This window comes from Scyliorhinus torazame, chromosome 3, assembly GCF_047496885.1.
Source record: "Scyliorhinus torazame isolate Kashiwa2021f chromosome 3, sScyTor2.1, whole genome shotgun sequence".
Taxonomy (NCBI): Eukaryota; Metazoa; Chordata; class Chondrichthyes; order Carcharhiniformes; family Scyliorhinidae; genus Scyliorhinus; species Scyliorhinus torazame.
In genome coordinates, this window is record NC_092709.1 from 322,789,378 (window position 1) to 322,815,659 (window position 26,282).

General features: G+C 44.3%; 2 protein-coding genes across 3 annotated transcripts in view; one reads left to right on the forward strand and one right to left on the reverse strand.

The window, feature by feature from the left end:
* The window catches only part of ctnna2 (catenin (cadherin-associated protein), alpha 2), a 1,959,617-nt gene that overhangs the window by 853,901 nt on the left and 1,079,434 nt on the right, over window positions 1-26,282 (forward strand). Inside the window, exon 1 of one of the 2 annotated variants that reach the window (XM_072497638.1) lies at window positions 8,223-8,241. The exons of the other annotated variant lie outside the window; for it this stretch is intronic. The gene's annotated coding sequence lies outside the window, so the exon portion shown is untranslated. Of the gene's footprint in view, window positions 1-8,222; window positions 8,242-26,282 lie in introns of those variants that run through there. 2 annotated transcript variants of the gene reach the window in all.
* lrrtm1 (leucine rich repeat transmembrane neuronal 1) lies at window positions 8,451-11,162 on the reverse strand. The gene is made up of 2 exons (XM_072497640.1): window positions 10,857-11,162; window positions 8,451-10,683 (listed from the first exon to the last, which is right to left on the reverse strand). The coding sequence occupies exon 2, from the start codon at window positions 10,411-10,413 to the stop codon at window positions 8,836-8,838; it is 1,578 nt and encodes a 525-aa protein (XP_072353741.1). The 5' UTR covers window positions 10,414-10,683; window positions 10,857-11,162; the 3' UTR covers window positions 8,451-8,835.

Sequence of the window (26,282 nt, forward strand, 5' to 3'; positions counted from 1 at the left end):
AAAGGGTGGTGGTTGATGGTAAATGTTCTGACTGGAGTCCAGTTACTAGTGGTGTACCACAAGGATCTGTTTTGGGGCCACTGCTGTTTGTCATTTTTATAAATGACCTGGAGGAGGATGTAGAAGGATGGGTGAGTAAATTTGCAGATGACACTAAAGTCGGTGGAGTTGTGGACAGTGCAGAATGATGTTACAAGTTACAGAGGGACATAGATAAGCTGCAGAGCTGGGCTGAGAGGTGGCAAATGGAGTTTAATGCAGAAAAGTGTGAGGTGATTCATTTTGGAAGGAATAACAGGAAGACAGAGTACTGGGCTAATGGTAAGGTTCTTGGCAGTGTGGATGAGCAGAGAGATCTCGGTGTCCATGTACATAGATCCCTGAAAGTTGCCACCCAGGCTGAGAGGATTGCTAAGAAGGCGTACGGTGTGTTAGCTTTTAATGGTAGAGGGATTGAGTTTTGGAGCCATGAGGTCATGTTGCAGCTGTACAAAACTCGGCCGCATTTGGAGTATTGCGTGCAATTCTGGTCGCCGTATTATAGGATGGATGTGGAAGCATTGGAAAGGGAGCAGAGGAGATTTACCAGAATGTTGCCTGGTATGGAGGGAAGGTCTTATGAGGAAAAGCTGAGGGGCTTGAGGCTGTTTTCATTAGAGAGAAGAAGGTTAAGAGGTGCTTAATTGAGGCATACAAGATGATCAGAGGATTGGATAGGGTGGATAGAGCCTTTTTCCTTGGATGGTGATGTCTAGCACGAGGGGACATACCTTTAAATTGAGGGGAGATAGATATAAGACAGATGTCAGAGGTAGGTTCTTTACTCAGAGAGTAGTAAGGGCGTGGAATGCCCTGCCTGCAACAGTAGTGGACTCGCCAACACTAAGGGCATTCAAATGGTCATTGGGATAGACATATAGACGATAAGGGAATAGTGTAGATGGGCTTTAGAGTGGTTTCACAGGTCGGCGCAACATCGAGGGCCGAAGGGCCTGTACTGCGCTGTAATGTTCTTTGTCTATGTTCTAGAGGTAACCGTGGGAAGTTAATGTCATGACACCATCAAATGTGCATTTTAAAAACCTGTTTGGGTCCAGATTGTTGGCAAAGATAAAAAAAAACAGGTTTGAGGTTATTGACACACAAATCCAATGTTCCTTTGTAATAATAAATGAGATACTAGAAAATGAACAATGACAAAAGCCTCTTTTACTGTAGACTTGCCTGGGGGGCAATGCTGCAGGTAATGCTGCGTCTTTCAAGATTTTAATTTATAACTCTTTTATATATTGTGTTGTCAATGCTACTCAAGTCATTGTCTACTCTTTTAACTATTCTCATAAGTTGCTTTTAACTCAACATTATTTTGGCAGGCAGGGACCTTCTTAGTCAAACAAAAAAATGTATTCTTAAGCTTCTTGCATCCTGCAGTGAAAAGTACCCCCAGTAATCCAGCATTTCAGAGACTTCCTCATCTTAAACCAGCAGATTTTAAGGTGGCGTTCCAATTTTTTCCGAACCCAATCAATATGTATGGGCTGTGCCCTGCTTCAAGAGTACCGCTGTGCACAGCGCTCTGCTACCTTGCTCGTTATGAACAGGGTGGAAGCTTCCACGGTGAAAACTGCATTTATTTTAATGACCATGCACCAAAATAGCCATATGTAAAATGGCAATTTCTGTTGTAAATGGCAAAGGGCGGCAGGGTGGTGGAGTAGTTAGCACTGCTGCCTCACGGCGCCAAGGACCCGGGTTCAATCCTGGCCCTGGGTCACGTCCATGTGGAATTTGCACATTCTCCCCATGTCTGCTTGGGTCTTACCCCCACAACCCAAAGTTGTGCAGGGCAGATGGAATGGCCGTGCTAAACTGCCCCTTAATTGGAAAAAGAGAATTGGGTACTCTAATTTTTTTTTAAAGGCCTCTATTATAAAAGTAAAATTAAATTGCTCCGAACGTCCACTATCTTTTAAAATGGAAAAAACACTTTACTTGTGGGACTCAGAATTCATTAATAAACACTGCCGTCCACAGGCCAAGCTTTATATGGCGACATGCCGCACCTTTTGTGAGTCTGTAAATAAACCCTGCGATGGATCTCCTGTAATTACTGTGACACTGAGCATTGAGGCTGGAGCTGGTCTGGAACGAAGACTGTACGGGCAGAAGTGTAGTTCTATTTTACCTGGGAAAGCTTCATACAACCTTTGCCATTGCGGTCTGATAGGCAGACAGAGACTGCCAGATATGTTCTGACGGTTCAAAGTAAAACAAAATAATAATCTTTTTATTAAAAGACGGCGGAAACAGTAATTAAGGAGGGAAATAGCAGTGTTGGTGAATAGATGATTTCCTGTCTGACATATATCTGGAGTGCAGGTTAACATCACTCCTGGGTTTCCCCTGTACGCATGCCATGCAGCCAGTTCTGTACAGGTGACAGTTCTCCTCTCACTTCCATTGCACGCAGGAATGTTTGCCGAGACCCCTGTTTCATTTTCAACACGGGTTGCCTCAAGGTAACAAACCCCGTTCTGGGTTACCGTTAATGGCTTGACAGCACTGCTGTGCTGAAGCACTGAGACCCTGCAGAGGAGCAGTACCTGCTGGACTGACTCGGCGACACCTGGAGGTGCACATGGGCTTTTGGCTTTAACCAACATGGAAGTTGAATATCAACTACCTGGACAGGACGACCCTGGGTTTCTGTCACCTCCCGGTGCATACATGACGGTATACTAACTGTAGATGCCCCAGGGATGCTCATCTGGGGAGTCATTTAAAGTCACATTGGTGACTTCGCAATAACACTTACAATGTTTCGCACACCAGGGTCCACGCTGCACAGTAAATGGGCACAATAAAACAAATGTATTTTTACACAACACTCATATAAAGGGGATTTTCCAATTCCCCTCACTTGGTTGTTAAGATTCTGATTTCTTGTCTTTACGCACATTATTTCTGAAAATGACAGGGTTTCACAAATTGGCCATTTAAAAAAAAAACAAAGGGAGAGAAAGAAGCTTTTGTTCGGGACGTTGGCTCTCCTGCCATGGCAACAGCAAGGTTGCCCGGATACCAAAGTAGATTCAAACCACATGACTATTTCTAATCGGGTGGTCCTGGGACGATGTCCAAACCCACCTTTTGTAATGATTGGTTGACTAACTTTTTAAGATGGTACAGTACTGAAACAGCAGCAAGGACACGCAGTATTTGATCAAACTTGAGATCTAAAACTCACTTATTTACCAGTACATCAAGTATATATTTATTTTTTAAATTAAGTCAAGACTGCATTATTTGTTTTTAATTATTTACACCCTATATTTAACTTCCAAACGGAAGCTTTTCTCATTGTAAAGAGTGAGTAGAGGAAGGCACTAGGTGGCACCATTGTTCTTATGTTGTGAAGGAGTCACGGGTCAAAGCTGGTCTCAGTCTGATTTAGAGGAGCGACTTCCCTCCAGTTTTTATCTCCGTTTGAAATAACCCTTGAAGAAGAGGGGAATAATAGATAAGGTGGAGCGATTATATTTAAAAAAATGAAGGGAACAGAACAAGAGGTGCTCATTTAAAAGTGGAAACCTGTGTATCAGAATTAGACTGAAGGAGAGAGAGAGCAAGGTGCTCCATCAACAATTTCCTCCAGAGACAGGGATGATGCACTGAACTGTTTCCATCTGGTTCAAAAGCAGAGACACAATTAGAGAAGCACAGATGGGATGACATGGATACGACTCTGATGAAGGATCAAGCTGAATCATTAGCTCTTTCTCTCTCTCTCCATAAATGCTGCCTGATCTGCTGAGTATTTCCAACATGGTTTTGTTTTTACTTGGTTAGCGTCTGACTTGTGAGACAGACCAGTGAACCAGAAGTTCACAAGCAGCTTGTCATCCAGATGAGGAACAGTCGAGCCAGCGGCTCTTTCTTTGGAGCAGGGGCCAATTGTAAGAGCAGGGCAGAGAAGAACCGGTAATAAGTGGCATGATTTGGTTTCGGGCCTGGAGGAATTTTCATATTCTTCCTGACCACACCATTTTCTTTGAACTGTTTTTTGTGAGGGGCCTGTAAAGCCCCCTGGTTAGGCCACGTTACACCTCGTGCAAATCAGCAGTCCACAGATCAGTCAAACTAAGTCAAAATTGCATCCCTCTCTCTCCTGTACCGGACACCAATGAGGAGCTGTCTGGAAAACACAGGAATCCTGCCACCCAGTTCCGAAGCTTGTTGGAAATGGTAAGAAATTTGAGTTGGGAGCAGGATTATATGGTCAGAAACCCAATCCCAATTTTCGCAAGGCCTTTTTTCTTACTTTTAAAAAATAATTCCAATTAAGGAGCAGTTTGGTGTGGCCAATCCACTTACCCTGCACATCTTTTGTGAGACCCACGTAGACACGGGGCAAATGTGCAAACTCCACACGGACAGTGACCCGGGGCCGTGAGGCAGCAGTGCTAACCACCGTGTTACCCCTCAGTTTTCACAATGTTACCACCTAGTCTCCATCCAGCAGAGGTAATGAAACTGAACACTGCTTTTTATTGATGGTGCTGCCTCTCTAGCATAGTCCAAGCTTACTTAACTGAAGTACATAATGAACATTAAATGATGCAATCACAACATCTGAACAGCATTTAGGACAAATGCAAGATGACAGTCTATTTTTTAAAATGACCCCAAGTTAACCTAAGCACTGAGTTGAAGTTTGCCTTGTATAATTGCACTGATTTGCCTATATTATCGATGTTTACTATCGACGTTTGATTTAATTCTTGATTGTTTCCTGATTGAATCTCTGTGCTAATGTTTTCTTGTAAAAATCAATCCCAGAAAGAAAGGCATGCAGTCTAATCAGTGTGTTACAAAAATAGGGCTGGTATCAACTCCATTGTGCTTTCTAATGAAGCCAGCAGGAACGTGGAAGCATTCTGTTGTCATTTTATCCCTCACTCTGTTGATATGATGTGGAGATGCCAGCGTTGGATTGGGGTGACTCACCTGATGAAGGAGCTACGCTCCGAAAGCTAGTGATTCCAAATAAACCTGTTGGACTTTAATCTGGTGTTGTAAGACTTCTTACTCTGTTGATAGTTTAATTACATACAGTGCTACAGGTGTTCATTGCCCAATGAGCCTCTCTTAAGTATCCATTCCTGTTGTAAGGGTTGGACAATTGAACTACGGAGGGCATCACATCCCATCCTATCGGACACACTGTCAGTCTTTCAGGAAGGTTTACTGGGAAGGTGAGGGGCAGGGAGCCTACCCAAATCATGTCTCCCTTTCCTTCCCCAGTCTGACTAAAGGGCACTAACGCCACTTCTGGCACCTCCACCAACATGCTGGTTGTGATTAACTCCCTTTGGATATGGGCTGCATCTTGAAACCTCCCTGATCTGTAAGGAGTAAACGGGAAAGTTTGATTATTCAGATGTGGCATGCTTCAGCACTGGCATTCTGATGAACAGCTTGGCCTGAATCGTTTTAGATGATGCTGTTGAATTCCCAGCATTTTGATTTGTCTTAAATAAATACTTGCTGTATATCTCAAGATTTTATTTCCTGACCTGAAAGATTAAGCTTGCGAAATTGAGAAAATATTTATGGGTAGTGGATTCCATCACCAGTGGAATTTTCGTTTGATAGCCTTAGGTTAGAGTTCAGCAGTAAGCACCCTGGAGTAATGGTTGGACGTTGCACCTTTTCTATTTCATTGGTTTTTTTTGTAAAGAATCTTCGCCCCGCCTTGCAGGGAGGGCAAAGCCAGGTCCAAATGTTTATGACTTTGAATTGCTGGGGCTTGAAAAGTGAAATAGTTGAAAGGAAACAAAATTAGCTATTGATATTAAAAATCAATGGACGCAAAGTCTTCCGTGGTAATCTGATATCTGTATTTTCTTTGAAACTGATCCATGCATTTTTAACACTGATCTGCCGCCACTCTTGCCGGTTGCAGTGGCAAGTGGCAGCCATGCACTGTGGTTGCCCTTGGAGAGTTCAGCAATGTTCTCAAGGCGAGCACCAGAAAGGGGGAAAAGGAAGTGCCCTCGTTCAAACTAATCCCTTCTCCCTGGTCAAGCAAATTGCTTCCCCAAATCCTAACTCCTGTTGGTAGAAGGAATTAATATTTACAGTGTATTAATAAATTAGCGGTGCAACAGGCTGCAGATCGGCTGTTTATACCTTTAACGCTGCTGAGCAAAGTGAAGTTTCTGTGCTGAAATGCACGTCCAACACCCTCGCTCGCCATTGCAGTTTCTCTGCTGATGCCTGTGTTTCAGTGATTACTCTCTCTCTCTTCTGTAGCACCAAAACAAATACATTTTGTGTGGGGGGTGGGGAGATGGCAGGGTGGATGAGTCAGACTTTTCTGAAATTAAATGTGCTATAATTTTCACGGAGCTGAGCCTTGACTCTTTGGCTAAAATTTTCAAGGTTCAGATTTGATCTTCGGGTTAGCTCATTTCTGTGATTTAGATCGTTACGTTGCCTTCTTGGTCAGCACTTATATTGTGGTGCTATTCATCGCATGTGAATAGCGGATCGTGAAATGCGGATGCTGTAAACGATGGCCAACAGGACAGAAAAGAGAAAGTAAATTACCAATGAATGTTTGAATTGCCCGCAAGGAAAGCAATCGCCAGTAGATGCCGGTATTGAGATTTTTTTCAAAGATAGCTTTCACAGCACCTTCAGTGAGACTGGTGTGTGAGGCATAGAATTTCAGCAGAATTTTGTAATATTGTTTTTTAAAATCAACTGTGCTGTTATCTCAACACATTTAGACGATCGCCAATGCTTTGTCCTGCGTGCCTCCATGAACTGTGTCAGTTACGAAGGCTATCTAGAAGTAATTCTTAAAGCTGGGAGCTCCGAGACTCACACAGTGTAGCGGAATTGGCGTGCCGATGTGCTAAAGAGGACAGTGGACGGTGTCCAAAAAAACAGAGGCAACAATTAAAGTCTCAGGAAATATTGGAGAAGAAAGACTATGCAAGCAAAAGGCACTTAATGGAAACTTCAATGAAATATTATTTCAGACAAACATCTCTGGCGACAAAGGGGAAAGAGCTGGGGTGTTGGTGAAGCTTAGAAAAGTCACGGCAGAGACGCTGATGTGCCATTGCAGACTATTCTAAACACTGGACCAACTTTGGCTCCAGAATGAAGTTGCAGCCATTTTGAGTAAATCTCTTCGGCTGTTTGGCTCCCTGGCATGTTGTGTTGCTGGTGTTGCTGCTGGTTACTTGCAATCACGCTGTAGCAACCGGAACTGAGAATATAATTGACATCTAGCGAGATGTCATAGAGAGGTGTTGGAGAAATTACTACCAGCTTTCTGAGTGCCTTTAGCTCTGAAAGGAAGAGGAATGAGAACTTTTGGCATTTTGAAACTTGTGAAAATTGGAGTGGGAGCCAAGAAGGTTGTATGTAGATTGCCAACGATGACCAGGAAAAGGTGACCAAGATAGAGAAAGGAAATGGAAGGACTCAAAGAAGTGAAGGAAACGACATAGAGAATGCACATGGCGTGCACAGATTGATTTAATCCTTTGCATCCCATAGGGGTTGAAGTTATCTCATATTCACGGAGTTATGTGCAATTCCTGTATTTGAAAAGGGATAAATTAAAGAGAAAATATGTCAGCATTGTGTTACTAGGCCTTCTTTGGAGTGGTGAGGTTTAAAGCATGAAAACATTTTTCAATTGGGTCAAAATAAAATTAGAAAAGGATTAAGTTTTAAAATATATACCTTAAATTGTCACACCAACAACATCAGCTGTCTTGAACCCAAGCATTACCATCGCTAGAATATGCATAATTGATATTTTCTGCTAGTTATTAACAAATACCCCATGACCTGTGAATTCAAAATTAGTCTCTTTCTCAAGAAAAATAAATACTCTTACACTTCCCTGCCAGGTCCTGTACATCTGTTAAGCAGCTTATTTATTGTTGCCATTCTGTATTTTTTTTTCTGGAGGGATGTGGACATTGGTGGTACAGAATTATTAATATAAATGACCCCCACACTGCAGCAAGATACCACTATCCGTCCTGCGTTGGCTGGAAGCCGCAGTCTTTCATGTGGCAACACACCTAGAGAAGGGTGATGAGAGTGTGCTCAATCGAACGGACGTGCATCTGTGTTTTGTTTTCATTATTAACCCATCGCAGACACAGAAAGCATGAATGACCTCGGCTTTGTCGTGCTGTGACCACCCTGCAGGTAATGCAGGGCTTTCTCTTACACACCCAAAGAGGGTTGATTACTGCAACAAATTGACCGGGGGGGGGGGGGGGGGGGATAAATCACACAGTGCAAGATTGTAGAGCATATTTCTCACCCACTACCGCAATACATAATTTACATTATATATGTATATATAAATGTTTGTATGCTATCACTCTTGATTCTTATGCTGTAAATGACGTAAATAACATTTTAAAAAATATTTATTTAAATCAGGGTAGTTTACAAAATTGATTAACTTACATCATTGACGAGCCTTTGACTCCCTTATTCCCAGATCTTACAGGTGGATTTAATATCATAAGAAACTCGTGAGGAGAGTTACATATACATTTTTTTTCCTTTTACAAATTTCAAATGACAGTCCAACAAGAGGATGATTTGAAAGGTTTCAGAGACGCATTGAAGCTTAAATATTGTTTGGGCTTTTGAAAGACCCCCCCCAATGCAGGACTTGTTGGAATCAGTACGGGGTCGTTCATTCATAATCAGCATTGTAAAGTGTGCCAGTCTCTCGCTGCAGCGCGCCCACCCAGCAACTGTTGCATTTCCAGTCGGGTGGAATGAAAATTACACCTCACACTCCCTGGCCGGTTGCTGGTGACACGAACATGATCCGTAATCATTAATGATCACCAGCGCCCCTTCAATGTGATTGGGTTTGTAGTCTACATAGTATTCCTGTGTGGACATGGCAGCCATCTGGTGCATAGTTTGTTGCTGTTTCTGTTTGCGGCGCTGTGTCACAAAGCACTGCCTCAAGTGCCTGAGGCCGGCAGGGAAACACTTCCACGACACATACAGCACCAGCACCACTATCAGAAAGGAGAATAACAACGCCATGGTGCCAGTGATCACTTTGTGAACCTGGATGGTATTGTCCCGTTGGCCGTGAGAAAGCACGCTGGTGGCGGTGATTAAATCAGTGGTTTTTACTCCCGTTGTATCCTGTGTGACATAGATGCTGGAGGCATCTCTGAGCGCTGTCATACTTTGGTCCGTGTCTGCCACACTGCTCGAGTCTGAGATGGCCAGCGTGCTGGTGGCCAGCTCGTCACATATGTGGAAGCCATGCACGGCGTCCAGCACCTCCTCGCCCTGGGTGTGCACAGGGCTAGCACACAAAAGGCTGCCTTCATGGTGACCCTGAAAACTGCTCAACCAGCTGGCCAAAGCACAGATATTCCGACTGCATTCCCAGCTGTTGCCAGACAGGCTGATGCTGGTCAGGGATTTCCAGGAGTCCAGGATGGTTTGCTCGATGGTGGTCAGGCGGTTCGAATCTAATTGAAGTATCTTGAGGTTAGGCACTACTTCAAAGGCATAAGATTCAATAAACTCAATCTCGTTCCCCGAGAGGTCCAAAGTTTCCAGATGGTTCCAAGTCCACTCCAAAGAGTTCACCACGATGCTGACTTTATTCCACTGCATGTAGAGGGTGCGGAGGGACAGCAGCCGGGGGAAGTGAGCGAAGTTCACCTTCACCAAATCGTTGTGCTCCAGGTGGAGCTCGGTGAGTTTCAGCAGACCGGCGAAGGCGTTGCGGGCCAGGCTCTGCAGCTGGTTATACCCCACGTCCAGGAACTCCAGGCTCCGGCAGTCCTGGAATATCCGCACCGGGATGGACTGGAGGGCGTTGGAGCGCAGGTGCAGCGTCTGCAGCTTGCGCAGGCCGTGGAAGAGGTCTGGCTCCAGCGCCTGCAGGTTGTTGTAGGAGAGCTGCACATGGCGCAGGTTGGGCATGGGCCGGAACGTGGCGTTGGCGAGCCGGGCGATCTTGTTGGAGCTCAGCACCAGCTCCTTGAGGCGGCGCAGGCCGCGGAAGGCGGCGCCGTCCACCGAGTAGATGTGGTTGTGGTCGAGGTAGAGCCAGGTGAGCTGCAGCACGCCGCCGAACTGGTGGGCGCGCAGCTCGGACAGGCTGTTGTAGCGCAGCGAGAGGCCCTGCAGCCCGGACAGGTTCCGCGGCATCTCGCTCAGGCTCTGCGCCTCGCAGTACAGCAGCTTGCCGTCACAGCGGCACTGGGCGGCGCACAGCGCCTGGGCGGCGGGCAGCATCTCCAGCAGCAAGCCCAGCACACACAGCAGCCACGCCGAAGGCTTAGTCAGCAGCCACTGCACACTGAAACCCAGCAGGAGGAAATCCATCAGCAAGAGTGAGACCCGCTCCCCAAAATCCCTGCTTGGAGTTCTCTTCCACTCTCCCCCTCTCTCTCTGTCTTCCTCCCTTCCACTCTTTTATTTAATTTTTTTGTTGCTGTTGAATTCCTGACACCGATAAATCTTCGCGGATGGTCCAACTTTTTCTCCTCTACATCACCATCCTGTGTGCGTCCCGCTGCCGCCGCCGCCGCTGCTCTTTGGAGCTGACAGGCTGGGGGCTTTTCTTTTTCCTGACTCGGGCAGGTGGGTCCCCTCCTGCCTCAGTGACATCCAGGGTTGGAGGACGGAGGGGAGTTTCGAAAGGAAGGAGGGGAAGAAAAAAAAAAAGAGAGGAAAATCTAAGCATCAATTGATCTTTTTCATGGCAGAAGAAGGCAGCAAAGGAGACTGCCTTAATCATCAAAGGATTCAAACGAAAATAATCTTACCCATCCTTCTCGGCACGGTGACACTCCATTCAGTCACCCTGGCTCTTATTTTTTTTTGTGTGTCACTTTTTTTTTGTATATATATATAAAAAAAAACAATAAAGAGTCCAAGTGTGGGTGAAGCCAGTCCTCACATCAGTGCCTCGGTCTGTCTGTGCCTCCTCAGCACAGGACTACAGGGCTCCCGCCAAGCCCGCGGCTCACTCCACTTGTGCACGCTGGCAAGTTTCGTGGCTTTATTTCGCTGTTGGAAAAAATCCTCCTCCCGCCTTTTCTTTCAGCTGCTGCTCAGGGCAACCTTCCCCCCCCCCCAAAAAAAAAAAACCTCTCTTCTCTTCATACAATCCCTTCTTTCGTTTCCTCCCCCCTCCTCAGTAAAATGAATCGTTCCGATCCGTCACCGTCCCATGCTTGGAAACGACCACCCCGGACCTCGAAAGGCGTCCGACCTCTTTCACTGGGCGGGAGACTGGTGCGAGCTGAGAGCGGTGAGGCGGGCGCTGCTGCTGCTGCTACTGCTCGGAGGGAGCGGGGCGCCCAGCATAGCTCTCCTCTCTCCCTCTACCAGAGCAGACTGCACCGCGAGAGCGGGCAGGCGTGCTGAGTGTTGACACAATGTCGTAAGCCACTCATGATCGTTCAGTGGTATGTCAAACATGGGCAGATTGATTTAAAAAAAGGGGTGGGCAGAACAACAACAAAAAACACAGAGAGGGCTTTCGTGAAGCGGGGCGCGGCGTCCACTTACTTCACCACCAGCACCCAGGACGCGCCGTCTCTTCCGCGTGGATAGGAGGAATTTAAAATACACTTGGCGTGGCCGAGAGCGGATCACAGCGGAGCGGGAGACAGCTGTTGCTGCAGAGCGGGGGTGGGGAGAGGGGGAATAAAACCTTCCAGTTGAAGTGGAATATGCATGGCTCAGGATCCATCAGTGCAACATCCTGCCTCAATTGGAAGCTTGCGCAAAGTCCATTGCACATCACATGCATCCTGCATTTTCAACGATGCACATCTTTCAGTAATTGCTGTTTGACTTCGTTCCCCGGAAGCAGGTTTTTGATACTGTTAATCCGGATTAACCCCTTAGCGCCAGGCTGTGGCAAGCACTGAGGGTCGATAAATAATACATTGTCCCGGAGTTTGCTGCTGTAATGACGGCGGAACTGGCACCTCTCGCTGCCATTACTGTGCATATATATATGTATAAAACAACTTCTGGCGTCTTCACAGACCCACTTGTACGCAGTAATCCACAAGTTTGTATCAGTGATACCCACTCCCTGGCCTCCACAAGGTGCACTGTTGCAATCTTCCCAAAGACCAACAACATAGAATCAGTGATTTGACGTGAACTTTTTTTGTGCACCATTCTTGCTGTAAAAGCACGTTCATCCTTATTGAATGAGGGGCAGCAGAGTTCTTAACAGCGTGTTAAATCGTAATTACTGATGAATAATCTCGCTGCCAACGGAAAACATAATTGTAGACATGTGAAATGTCATTCCCTGGAATACCATTTCAAATGCCATTCCTTTTAAAATAATAGAAAATGCATTTTCATTTTAAAGTTTGTCTATCGGACCCAGCTTCTAACTTTAATCTCACAATCTTTATTTTGCTTTCTGTAAAATGATGAAAAACTAGTTACGGTGTTAATTCCTGGTGTGCTGCCTATGAGAATACGACACTCTGATTGGTTGCTCAGCCTGCTTGATGACTTTACTGTCCTTGGATGCCACAGATCCCCTATAGATAGCACCACCTTGAAAGTAATGTCAGATTCGGAGAAATTGATGCTCCAGAGCCCGCCCGCTAAATATTTGGGGAGAGGGAGGGGGGGTGGGGGGGGGGGGTTTTGTTCGAGATCAGGAGCAATCACCATTCCTTCATTGCTGACTACAAAATCTGGGCCAATAACCACCTTACTGTTCCTTCCTGGCACATTACATTGGCTCACTCTGTGAGAATGTGATCTGAGAAGCACTGGCAATCCCTGTGGAAGTTGTCAAACCTTGCTGTAGATAGGAAGCAACAGCCCACATGGAAAAAAAATTGAACAAATCCCCATCCCTGACCATAAAATGATATTTTTCCGGAGCCGTTCAAAAAATCTATTCTAATGAGTGTGTTAAGAGAAGCTGCTTGATGCGAATCCTGTGCTAATGGGGAAGCCAAATACAAACCTGTCAGTAAACATCAAAACGCTCTTTAATGGGGTTGGATGAATAGAAACAGGAGCTGACTTGACTCACTTAGTTTATAATTTCACCTCAATTATGGAAGGCTATTGCAATGTAAATCCTCAACATGAAATAACAACTAACATTTAGCTAATGCTGGGAAGTGTAGAATGTTAAGCTTCAAAATAACCAAAGCTCTCATCGCAAAAGAAAAATAATGAAATGTTCATGTTTGTTCAGATTTATTTGAATTGTCAGTTTTCTCTCTGTCCCTCCTGAAGTGGTTAATTCATTCACTTTTGCGGATGCTCATCAGCTATGAAGGAAATGGCCATGCAGGAGTATGCAGACACATTTAAGGTATATACTCCACTTCTTCCGAAGCTGCTAACACTCAAGTCTGAAGGTTGTGGGTTCAAGACCCACTCCAGAGAAATGAGCACAAAATCTGGGCTGACACATCAGTGGAGCATTGAGGGAGTGGTGCAGTATTCCATATATAAATGTTAACTTGAGCCTGCTCTCCATGTGGACTTAAAAGATCCCATGGCAATACTCAAGCAAGTTCAGGGGAGCTCTGCCGTTCTTCATCCCTCAACCAACATCAACAAAACAGATTATCTGGTCTTTATTCCATTGTTTTGCATTGGACAAACTGGATAGAGTGCCTCCTCATATTACAACCATGGCTGCACTTCAAAAGTACTTTACTGTCTGTGAAGTGTTTTGAAATATTTTGAGGTTGGGAAAGGTGCTATATAAATGTAACTCGGTGGCACTGTGGTTAGCATTGTTGCCTCACAGCCCCAGAGATCTGGGGCGAGATTCTCCGACCCCCCGCTGGGTCAGAGAATCGCCGAGGGGGGGGGCGGCGTGAATCCCGCCCCCGCCGGCCGCTGAATTCTCCGGCACCGATCATTTCGCGGGGGCGGGAATCACGCCGGCCGGCAGGAACCCCCCCGGCGATTCTCCGGCCTGCGATGGGCCGAAGTCCCGCTGCTGTCATGCCATCCCGCCGACTTGAATCAAACCACCTACCTTATCGGCGGGACTGGCGGCGTGGGCTGGCTCCGGGGTCCTGGGGGGGAGGGGGGGGCACGGGGTGATCTGGCCCTGGGGGGGGGGGGTGCCCCCACGGTGGCCTGGCCCGCGATCGGGGCCCACCGATCCGCGGGCGGACCTGTGCCGTGGGGGCACACTTTTCCTTCCGCCTTGGCCACAGCCTCCGCGATGGCCGATGCGGAAGTGACCCCGCGCATGCGCGGGGATGACGTCAGCAGCCGCTGACGCTCCCGCGCATGTGCGGACTTCCGCTGACTGGCAAAGTCCTTTCGGCCCCGGCTGGTGTGGCGCCAAAGGCCTTTCCCGCCGGCTAGCCCCTCAAGGTGAGGGCTTGGCCCCTAAAGGTGCAGAGAAATCCGCACCTTTGGGGCGACCAGATGCCGGAGTGGTTCACGCCACTCCATCCCGTCGGGACCCCCCCACCCGCCGGGTAGGGGAGAATCCCACCCCTGGGTTCAATTCCAACCTCGAGTGACTGTCTGCGTGGAGTTTGCACATTCTCTCTGTGTCTGCGAAAGTTTCCTCCGGGTGCTCTGGATTCCTCCCACAGTCCAAAGATGTGCAGGTTAGATGGATTGGCCATGCTAAATTACCCCTAAGTGTCCAAGGATTGGGTGGGTTATGGGTATACAGTGGGAGATTGTGCCTAGGTACGATGCTCTTTTGAAGTGTCGGTTAAGACTTGATAGACCGAATGGCCTCCTTCTGCACTGGAGGGATTTAAAGAATATGGGGGAAGAGTTGGATGATCAGCCATGATCATAATGAATGGTGGATTATCATAGATTATCATAGAATTTACAGTGCAGAAGGAGGCCATTCGGCCCATCGAGTCTGCACCGGCTCTTGGAAAGAGCACCCTACCCAAGGTCAACACCTCCACCCTATCCCCATGACCCAGTAACCTCACCCAACACGAAGGGCAATTTTGGACACTAAGGACAATTTATCATGGCCAATGCATCTAACCTGCACATCTTTGGACTGTGGGAGGAAACCGGAGCACCCGGAGGAAACCCACGCATACACGGGGAGGATGTGCAGACTCCGCACAGACAGTGACCCAAGCCTGAATCGAACCTGGGACCCTGGAGCTGTGAAGCAATTATGCTATCCACAATGCTACCGTGGCGGAGCAGGCTCGAAGGACCGAATGGCCTCATCCTGTTCCTATTTTCTATGTTTCATCCATCTATTTACCTTTCAGATTAGAGACCAGCAAATATAAAACTCCAAAGCATAATTTTCCCCACAACAGGTGTCTCAACGCAATTAACCAGGTGCCTGAGAAATATTTTTGTCCGTTTTCCAATCTATTAAACTTTTTCCTTCTGACAGATGATGGTCAGTTAAAATTAAGATCCAACCTTACTTTTTTAATTCAAGCTGAAATTTGGGATTACAATTTTGTGATATGTTCATTTGGGAATTTTGAGCTGCCCAATGCAATCCAGGCAAGGTCTGAGCAATTTTCAAAATTAAGCCTGTCCGAATAATTTTGGGAAGTTGCTAGTGCAGTGTGAGTAAACAGATGGGCAGCTCCCAAATTAGGGAAGTGGGTAGAGAAATCTGTGGATTCCGTGTATTATTGAGTCGGAAACAGAATTTAAGATGGGCAGGAGGGAAAGAAGGAATCGGCAGTGAATGGAGATTTATTTTCCTCCTGCCCTGACAAACCTACAGATGGCATAGGCCCCCAAGCTTTTGATTTATGTTGACCTCTGTCTTTTTCAAGTGGGAACATTCTTCTCCACCTGCTCCAAAATGGCTTGAGACCCGGTGTTAGTGAGAACTGCTAAGTGCAGTGCTATCATTTTTTTGTTACTACTGCCCCAATTGTTTACATAAAATGTGGATAATAATTAGGACCGAGACTATTTCCCCGCATTCTGCCTACTTCATCAACCAGACCTAAGAAGGAAATCTATTATGCAAACAGTGTGGCTATTGTAAGGGTCCTTCCTATTTGTTCCTGTTTATTTTCCCTTCCTTTTATTTTTGCTGTTGCATTTTCTGGTCCATGGATGTTTAATGGACCTGCGACTTTAATAATAATAATAATAATCGTTATTAATCTCACAAGTAGGCTTGCATTAACACTGCAATGAAGTTACTGTGAAAAGCCGCTAGTCGCCACATTCCTGCACCTGTTCGGGTACACTGAGGGAGAATTCAGAATGTCCAATTCACCTAACAAGCACTTTCGGGACTCGTGGGAGAAAACTAGATCAACCGGAGGAAACCCATGCAGGCATGGGGAGAACGTGCAGACTCCGCACAGACAATGATCCAAGCGGGACTCAACCCTGGGACCCTGGCGCCATGAAGCAACAGTGCTAACCACTGTGCTACCATGCCACCCACATAGAAGCCATGGCCTGTGCCTTTAATCCAAGCAGGAAGATCCTTAAAGTTGTGCTGTTTTAGACTGACATCAGTGATGACTCGGATTGATTGATGTAGCTGGTGGCCAATGAATGCATCCAGGGGGGCGGTGCTCTGCCCGATGGTGGGTGGCGATTGGATCTGATCCCACTTACGTTTTCATTTCACTTTTGGTTCTGCAGTACGGGTGGAGGATTACAACTAATTTACTCCCAGAAAGATTCAGCTTAACCTTCTTCTAAAGGCCACTGTGGGGGCTGATTCTCTCTCCAGAAAGTCTGGGTGCTATTCCCTTGAGATTGCAAAGGCTTGAAATCAAACCCCAAGCTGAAGGCAAGGTTTGATGTCAGACAGAGTGCCTCAGGAAAGAAATGGGTCTGAATGTGAACCTTTGAGTCGAAGGCCTAGTTTGATCAGAACTAAAGTGACTCACCGGAAGGCCTGCTGCCTGTAAGTACCACACTGAATGAATGACTTCCAAGAAGACCATCATCCGCTGTAAACCAGAGGTGTTGATCAACAGGCGCACTGTGAAGAAAGCATGCTGCAAATCACCATTTGAAGCAAAGACTCTTATCTTTTGACCTTCATCCTTATTATTTTCACCCTTCCTCCCTCTGTATTTGTCTGTCTTGTGTGTGTGGGTAGAGGGTGGGGCAGTTACAGAGGGAAGTCAGGTTTTAGCTTGTCGTTAAGCAGCTGTACTTACTGTGTGTTTCACATCTGTTCTGGTCAGAAACAAACAGTCAATATGTTTAAACGTACACACCTGGTGACTGTAATTAGTGGACTGCCAAGGACCAAAAACTGTGTGTATTTTTGTGAGGATTATTGGTTAATTCACTTGTGGTGTGACTCTGGGATTCGTGTCCTGGAGTTTTCCGCGCACTTGCCCAGAATGTCGTAACATTATGAACCAGTTACTAGACAGTGAAAGAATAAGTGCTCCCACCAGGAATCAACCCCATGACGTCCCACGCAAGACAACTAGAGATCAGGAGACGAGCAATATGAAAATGACACCAAGGGGAGATGCTGTTGTAATGTTAATATCCTTTGACTAGTAATCCAGAGGCCCAGGTTCAAGCTCCAAGTACACAGGTTCAAATTCCACCGTGACCTTTGGTGGAATTTAAGTTCAATTAATCAACCAATCCGATTAAGCCTCAGTAACGGTGACCACATAGCTATCATCGATTGCCTAAAATGTTTAAAAGTTGCGGGAAGGAAATCTGCCGTCCTTACCTGGTCTGGCCTACTTGTGAGGCCAGACCCACAACAATGTGTTTGATTCTTAACTGTCCTCAAAAATGGCTCAGCAAGTTGTGCCAAACCGTATAAAAAAGTCATATTAAATGGGCTGCTGCGGCTCAAGAAGGTAGCTCACCATTACCCTCTCAATGGCAATCAGGTCTGGGCAAGAAATGATGGCTTTGCCAGCAATTCTCACACCCCATGAAATAATATTTTACAAAATCCATTGATAGCCTTACCCAACAATAATCTATCCTTCCCAATCTTGAGAGTTTTACTTGTCACAGTATCCTCAGCTTTTTACGGGAGTGATTTTCATTACCCTGTGTGTGCAACATGCTTCCTGACTTAGTCCCTGCATAGTCTGGCTTGAATGCTCATTTGTTGCACATTCCCACACAGAGGAAATAGATTCTCCGTATCTCCCCCATCGAATACCATAATCATTTGAAATATCTATTCATCAGACCCATACCATCAAAACAGGGGTGTGCAAGACAAGTCCCTGCAACCTGTCCTTGTAATTTAACTCTCAAAGCCCTGGAGTCATTCTCGTAAATTTGCCCTGCGGCCCTTTACCAGTCTCTAGCCATGTGTGCCAAAACTATACGCACCCACAGGGGAATTCAATTGTAAACCTTGATTTTAATACACACACAAGCACACACATTTAAAGCCCCATTCCCAGCCCCAGAGGGAAGAAGACACTGGGGTTTAAAATATTGACAGTGTGACATTTAATGCATTCATGCTGCATACTTGTGAGGCACCATAATAATGGGCGTGTTTTGACGAGCACCAGGCAAATGAGGATCTTACTGAGATTCAAAATTAATGCCAAATTATGTCAATCAGACCTCAGTGCTAATTTATTTTCGAGCCACCGGGTCAGTCCCTGGTGCTGGTGTTGAAAAGGGATCGTGGTGTGGTCAATAGATCAGTTGTCATGAGAATGTCGCTTTAAGAAATGGTTAGCTGCTCATGTTATTGCAGTGATGTCAGAGTGTGGATGGAGCTGAGCTCTGGTTCTGCTTTTTAGTTTCACTTTGAGAAAAGCTTGGGTGTGTCTGTCTTTTTGGTTTTGTTTTTCAGTGTTTTGCAGCTGAAGTCAGCCAAAGCAGCTGTATTGTTGAGCTCTCTGCCATGAAGGATTATCTCTTAAGCATTTGGCGAATTCAGAATTATAAATGTTTTCAGTATTGAATGTAAACTCTGATGTGCTTCTGTTTAGAGGTTTGTTAAGTCTTCTGGGTGTTAAAAGTACAGCATAGAGATGACTTAGTGTTGTATTCCTTGGGGGTGTATTTGAATTAATGGTTGCTAAGATATTCACTGTTTGTTTTAAAAAGGTTAACTTGAGTTCATAGAATAAACATTGTTTTGTTTAAAAAAATCAATTTCCATTTCTGCTGTACCACACTTGTAGAGTGGGCCGTGTGCTCCCCATACCACAATCTATTAAAAGTTGTGGGTCAGGTGAACTCCATGATACACTTTGGGGTTCTCTAAACCCTGACCCATAACAATTTGGGGCTCGAGGGGGATAAAAGTCTATCTATTGGCTTGGCTTAGTGAACTTAAAGATAGTGAGGGTGAGCATATTGTGGGTGCTTTTCAGGTGTGGTTTTTTAATTTAAGTGGAGAGTGTGTTGTGGACAATGGCTCTTTCAGAGGCTCTGACGTTTTTAGGGGTGGAGACGGTCACACGCAGTACCTTATGGACAGAGACTAAAAGCAGACTGTTAGATTTGGCAAAAACATTGCAGTTAACATTACCTGACAAAATGCGCAAAGATTAGGTAATTATGGTGGTGCTTAAGCATTTAAAGTTGCCTGAGATACAGTTTGACGCATTGGAAATGGCCAAGATCCAGTTGCAAATTAAACAAATGGAACATGAGAAAGAATTATAGCAGCTTGAATACAAAAGAGAGGAAAAAGAAAGAGAAAGAGAGAGGGAGGAAAAAGGAAAAGGAGCAAAGAAAGGAGAAAAGAAAGAATAGCCCTAGCAGAACAAAAAGAAAGAAAAAGGGAGATACAGATCAGGGAAAAAGATAAAGAGAGAGAGTTTGAACTTCAGAAAATGGCCATGAAACATGACAGTCAGTTAAAATTGGCAGACGTAAAGGGAAATGTACAATTGGATGATAGTGATGAGGATAGTGAGAAAGAGCATCACAGTCGAAGGCGTGGTGGGGATCTATTTAAATATGTCCAAGCATTGCCAAGGTTTGATGAGAAGGAGATAGAAACCTTTTTCATTTCATTTGAGAAGGTATCTAAACAAATGAAATGGCCACAGGACATGTGGGTATTATTGATACAAACAAAACTGGGAGGTAGAGATAGTGAAGTGTTTGCATCACTACCGGAGGAAGTAATTGGGACGTATGAGGAGGTGAAAAAATCCATCTGAGGTGCATATGAATTAGTGCCTGAAGCTTACAGACAAAGGTTTCGAAATTTAAGGAAAGAATTTGGTCAAACATACATGGAGTTTGAAAGGCTCAAACAGAGTAATTTTGATAGGTGGATAAGGGCTTTGAAAATAGACCAAACGTATGAAGCTCGCAGAGAAATTATATTTTTGGAGGAGTTTAAAAGTTCATTTCCTGATGTAGTGAGAACTCATGTGGAAGAGCAGAGAGTTAAAACTGCGAGATTAGCAGCAGAAATGGCATATGATTATGAATTAGTTCATAAATCAAAGCTTGGTTTCCGACATCAGTTTCAGCCTGTGAGGGATAGAAACTTGGGACATGAGAAATACCCAAGTGGTAAAGGTAAAAGTGGTCTGGTCTGATGGGAGATAATAAGGAGTGTACCTCAGATTAAAAAAGAAGTCCAGGAGGGTGGAAAAGAAATGAAACGTTTCAAATGTTTTCACTGTAATAAATGAGGCCATGTAAAGTGCATGTGTTGGTGGTTGAAGAAAAGCACTGGGAAGGCTGATGTGGTAAAACAGGGTAAGACAGTGGGGTTTGTTGAAGTGGAAATGGAAAGCCCAAGTGGAGCGAAGGAAGTGCAAAAGATTGTACAGCCTGATCAAGAGGTGACTGATAAGAAGGTGCCAGATCTCTTTAAAGAATTTACTTGTGTGGGTAAAGTTTTCTCATGTGTATAGGAGGAGCAGGTAAAGAAGTCACAATTTTAAAAGATACGGGAGCTAGTCAATCTTGAGATGAGGAGTTATGTAGGTTGGGAAGAATGTTGCCAGAAAAGTTGGTAATATGTGGAATTCAGGGTGAGAGGAGTAGTGTTTCATTATATAAGGTATGGTTGGAAAGTCCAGTGAAGAGTGGTGAAGTGGTAGTAGGTGTAATAGAGAAACTATCTTGTCCAGAAATACAGTTTATCTTGGGTAATGATATAGCTGGATCGCAGGTGGGAGTGATGCCTGCTGTGGTTGATAAGCCAATGGAAAATCAGTCAACGGAAGTGTTGAAGGTCGCAAAGTCACAGGTTAAGACAAGAGGAGAAATCAAAGAGTGAAGATGAAGTTGAAGAGCAATTATCAGAAACGATTTTTGATCAGCTGGTTGAAAAAGAACAAGAATAGGTGGAGGATTAGGCGGATACTTTTAGTTCAGGAAAATTGGCGGATGTACAACAAAAAGATCTAGAAATAAAACGGATGTATCAGAAAGCATATACGGAAGAAGAATCTGAGTGTATACCAGAATGTTATTACCGTAAAAGTGATGTCTTGATGAGAAAATGGAGACCTTTACATATGCAGGCGGGTGAAAAGTGGGCAGACATTCATCATGTAGTATTGCCGGTAGGGTATAGAAAGGAGGTGTTGCGAGTTGCACATGAGGTACCAGTGGGAGGTCATCTGGGAAGAAGGAAAACTCAAGCTAAAATCCAGAAACATTTTTATTGGCCTGGACTACATAAAGATGTAGTTAAATTTTGTCAATCATTTCACACATGTTAAGTGATAGGGAAACCTCAAACAGTGATAAAACCAGCACCCTTAATACCCATTCCAGCATTTAAAGAACCTTTTGCAAGGGTCCTAATTGATTGAGTAGGACCGCTTCCTAAAACAAAAAGTGGGAATCAGTATCTTTTGATGATAATGGATGTGGACTAGGTTTCCAGAGGCCATTCCAGTACGTAATATTACAGCTAAAAAGATTGTGGAGGAGTTACTTCAATTCTTTACTAGATATGGACTACCCATATAAATACAATCGAATCAAGGATCAAATTTTACCTCAAGGTTATTCAAAGAAGTTATGGGTAGCTGAGGAATAAAACAATTTAAATCAACTGCGTACCATCCAGAATCGCAGGGAGCGTTAGAAAGGTGGCATCAGACATTAAAAACAATGTTGAGGGCTTCTTGTCAAGATTATCCAGAGGATTGGGATAAAGGAATTCCATTCGTACTGTTTGCAATTAGGGATGCACCTAATGACTCAACCAAATTTAGTCCTATTGAACTAATTTTTGGTCATGAGGTAAGAGGACCACTTAAATTGATTAAGGAAAAATTGGTGAGTGAGAAATCAGAACTTACATTATTGGATTACGTGTCAAATTTTAGGGAACGATTAAATAGAGCAGGTGAATTGGCTAGACAACATTTGAAAGTTGCACAAAATGTGATGAAACGGGTTGCGGACAAGAAATCCAAAGTTCGTAGTTTTGCCAGTGGAGATAACGTTTTAGTGTTGTTACGAGTGGTAGGTGAACCTTATCAGGTTGAGAGGAAATTAAGTGAGGTGAATTATGTGGTTAAAAACACCAGATAGAAGGAAGACTCACCGAGTGTGTCATGTGACTATGCTTAAAAGGGAAGGAGAGAAAAAGGAGGAGGTTTTAATGATTCTAACTCAAAGTGACGAACCAAAATCCAGATGACTGTGAATTTGACATACCTCAAATTAAAAAGGAAATGAGGATGTTCTTAACAATTGGGATAAATTGTTGAGTTATCTTCCAGAGGAAAAATGAACTGACCTGAAAAAGTTAGTGATATCACATGGGCAAGTTTGTGGAGATAAATTGGGAAGTACTAAAATGGCTATACATGATGTAGATGGGGGGAAATGCTGTTCCAATCAAACAACATCCATACAGACTTAACCCTTTAAAATTGGCACAGGTTAACAAACAGATAAGTTATGCCATTTGGCTTGAAAAAACCCCATGCCACATTTCAACGGTTAACTAACAAAGTTGTTTCAGGATTACCCAATTGTGCGGTATACATCGACGACCTGGTAATTTTCAGCCAGACATGGACAGAACATTTGAAACATCTGATGGAGTTATTTGATCGACTTCAGGAGGCGGGTTTGGTGATAAACCTAGCCAAAAGTGAATTTGGAAAAGCCCAAGTCACTTTCCTTGAGGAGTTTTCGATACCCTCGAGACAAAGGGAAATAATGCGATTTCTTGGCATGAGTGGATTTGATCGAATATTTGTGCAAAGTATTTTATCACGTGATTGCTCCACTGATGGACTTGCTTAAGATTTGTCGAAAATTTCAATGGACAGCGGACTTTCAACAGGCATTTGACAGCCTGAAAGCGGTGATAACCAATGCTCCTGTGTTGGAGAATTGCAAGGGACGGATCGTGCAGAGACCTTCTTGTTCAAAGAGACTGTCAATCGAGAAAGATTTCAGTTGGAGGAAGAAGAACAAAAAAAAAGGACTATTATTATACCTGTTTGCGTGTGTTGTTTTTTGCAACGAAAAAGTATATTTACAGTGTGCATTTCTTAAAGGATGGTGAAAAGGTGAAAAATGAAACCATCTTGAAGTTGATGGTTTATTTTTTTGGGGGAGGGGACGTGTCATGAGAATGTCGCTTTAAGAAATGGTTAGCTGCTCATGTTACTGCAGTGATGTCAGAGTGTGGGTGGAGCTGAGCTTTGATTCTGCTTGCTTTTTAGTTTCACTTTGTGAAAAGCTTGGATGTGTCTGTCTTTTTTGTTTCGTTTTGGAGTGTCTTGCAGCTGAAGTCAGCCAAAGCAGCTGTATTGTTGAGCTCTCTGCCATGAAGGATTATCTCTTAAGCATTTGGTGAATTCAAAATTATAAATGTTTTCAGTATTGAATGTAAACTCTGATGTGCTTCTGTTTAGAGGTTTGTTAAGTCTTCTGGGTGTTAAAAGGACAGCATATAGATTACTTAGTGTTGTATTCTTTGGGGGGTGTATTTGAATTAATGGTTGCTAAGATATTCACTGTTTGTTTTTAAAAGGCTACCTTGAGTTCATAGAATAAACATTGTTTTGTTTTAAAAAATACTGGTCCATTTCTGCTGTACCATACCTGTAGAGTGAGCCGTGTGCCCCGCATACCACAATCTATTGAAAGTTGTGGGTCAGGTGAACTTTGGGATTCTCTAAACCCTGACCCATAACAAAGTACTCATCCCCTGCCTCAGGCTCCTCCTCCAACTGACAACTGTGATCCTTGTCATTGACACACTAACCTTGCCCTGCCCCTCACCCCTCATGAATGAAATGAAAATCGCTTATTGTCACAAGTAGGCTTCAAATGAAGTTACTGTGAAAAGCCCCTAGTCACCACATTCCGGCGCCTGTTCGGGGAGGCTGTTACGGGAATTTAACCGTGCTGCTGGCCTGCCTTGGTCTGCTTTCAAAGCCAGCGATTTAGCCTTGTGCTAAACAGCCCCAGTGTGCTAAACAGTCCCTGTGATCCCCTAACCTGATTGTTGGTGACCAATCATGGTCGGTATCCTTAGGTACCTTATCATTAGGTACCTGACGGCTGGTTCAAGTTAGCGTTGGGATTAGTGTATTTAAAATCACTTCGCCTGCATTCACCCTGAGTTACAATTAGGCTTGCAGTGCTCAGCTTGATGGTGTCTTTACAACACCTTCAAAGAATCTAATTATAGTTTTCGTCCAATAGTCAGATTCTAACAAGCCTCTCAACTCCAAACGCTTCACCCGATGTCTATGTCTATGTATTTATATTGTGTATTTATATTTTGTCATATATTTTTTAATGTATGGAATGATCTGTCTAGACTGTACACAGAACAATACTTTTCACTCTACCTTGGTACACATGACAATAAATCTAAATGAAAGCTTTCCTACTTTTTAAATTGGACACCACATTTGCATGTACGATATATAAGTTACTTCAGTACAAAATACTTGACTGTACAAGGTGACATAGCACACAATGTTGGTGAAATAATTCCTGGAACCACTTGATTGAATCATAGCATCTATTAGTTTGAGGTTAAGCAGGGATACATTTGTACTCTTCACCACATTCTCTATTTGCATTTTAAGATTAATTCATCAGTTGTGCCACCAATTGACACTTCAATTTTGTATACAAGTGAATTCATCAAGATAAGGATTGTATCAGGATGCTCAGCAAGTAATGCATCATTTCTGATTGCCAGAGCTGGTATCAGATCTCTTCATAGCTTCTATTTGCCTGAAGGACTGCATATAGAAATATACATTCTTAGAAAATAAAGACATATCTACAGTCCTGTAAGGGCTTTAGCTCTGAGATCCAGACAAACAGGTCCAACATAGACTAGATGGGCCAAATGACCCCCTGTGCCATAATGACATTCTGAAACGAGTATGGAGAGTCACAATTCACTTCTTACAAGTCATCTAAGTTTGCTTTAGCTGGCACTAAATTGTCAGTCTGGCACATAGATACAATATCACAGAACTGTTACAATACAGATGGAAGCCAGTCATAGAGTCATAGAATTTACAGTGCAGAAGGAGGCCATTTGGCCCATCAGGCCTGCACCGGCCCTCGGAACGAGCACCCCACTTAAGCGCACACCTCCACCCCATCCGGTAACCCAGTAACCCCACCTAACCTTTTTTAACACTAAGGATAATTTAGCATGGTCAATCCAGCTAACCTGCACATCTTTGAACTGTGAAAGGAAACCGGAGCACCCGGAGGAAACCCACGCATGCACGGGGAGAATGTGCAGTTTCTGCACAGACAGTGACCCAAGCTCAGAATGAAACCTGGGACCCTGGAGCTGAAGCAACAGTGCTAACCACTGTGCTATCATGCTGCCCCATTCGGACCATCATATCTGCACTGGCTCTCTGAATGAGCAATTCACCCCATGCCATTCTCCTACCTTCTCCCCATGAACCTGCACATTCCTCCTTTTCCTCTAATAGTAGAGTTCCTTTTTGATTGCCTCAGTTGAATCTGCCTGCACCACATTCTCAAGCAGTTTATTCCAGACCTCAACCACTTGTTGCACTTCAAACCTTTTCCTCATATTGCTTTTGCTTCTTTGGTTAATTGCTCTAAATCTGTGCCCTCATTTTCTTGATCTTTCCTTGAGTGGGAACAATTTTGCCCGATCTTTTCAGACCAAGCTCCTCATGATTTTCAATACCTCGATCAAATCTGCATGCAACTTTCTCTTCTCCAAGGAAAACAGTCTCCACTTCTCCATTCTCTCTTCATAACTAAAGTTCCTTACTCCAGGAACCATTCTCATGAATATTTAATACACTCTCTCTGATGCCTTCAAATCTTTCTAAAGT

What these genes read in the sequence shown, in the direction of transcription:
- lrrtm1 (XM_072497640.1), bottom strand. Translation starts at nt 10,413, where the DNA reads ATGGATTTCCTCCTGCTGGGTTTCAGTGTGCAGTGGCTGCTGACTAAG.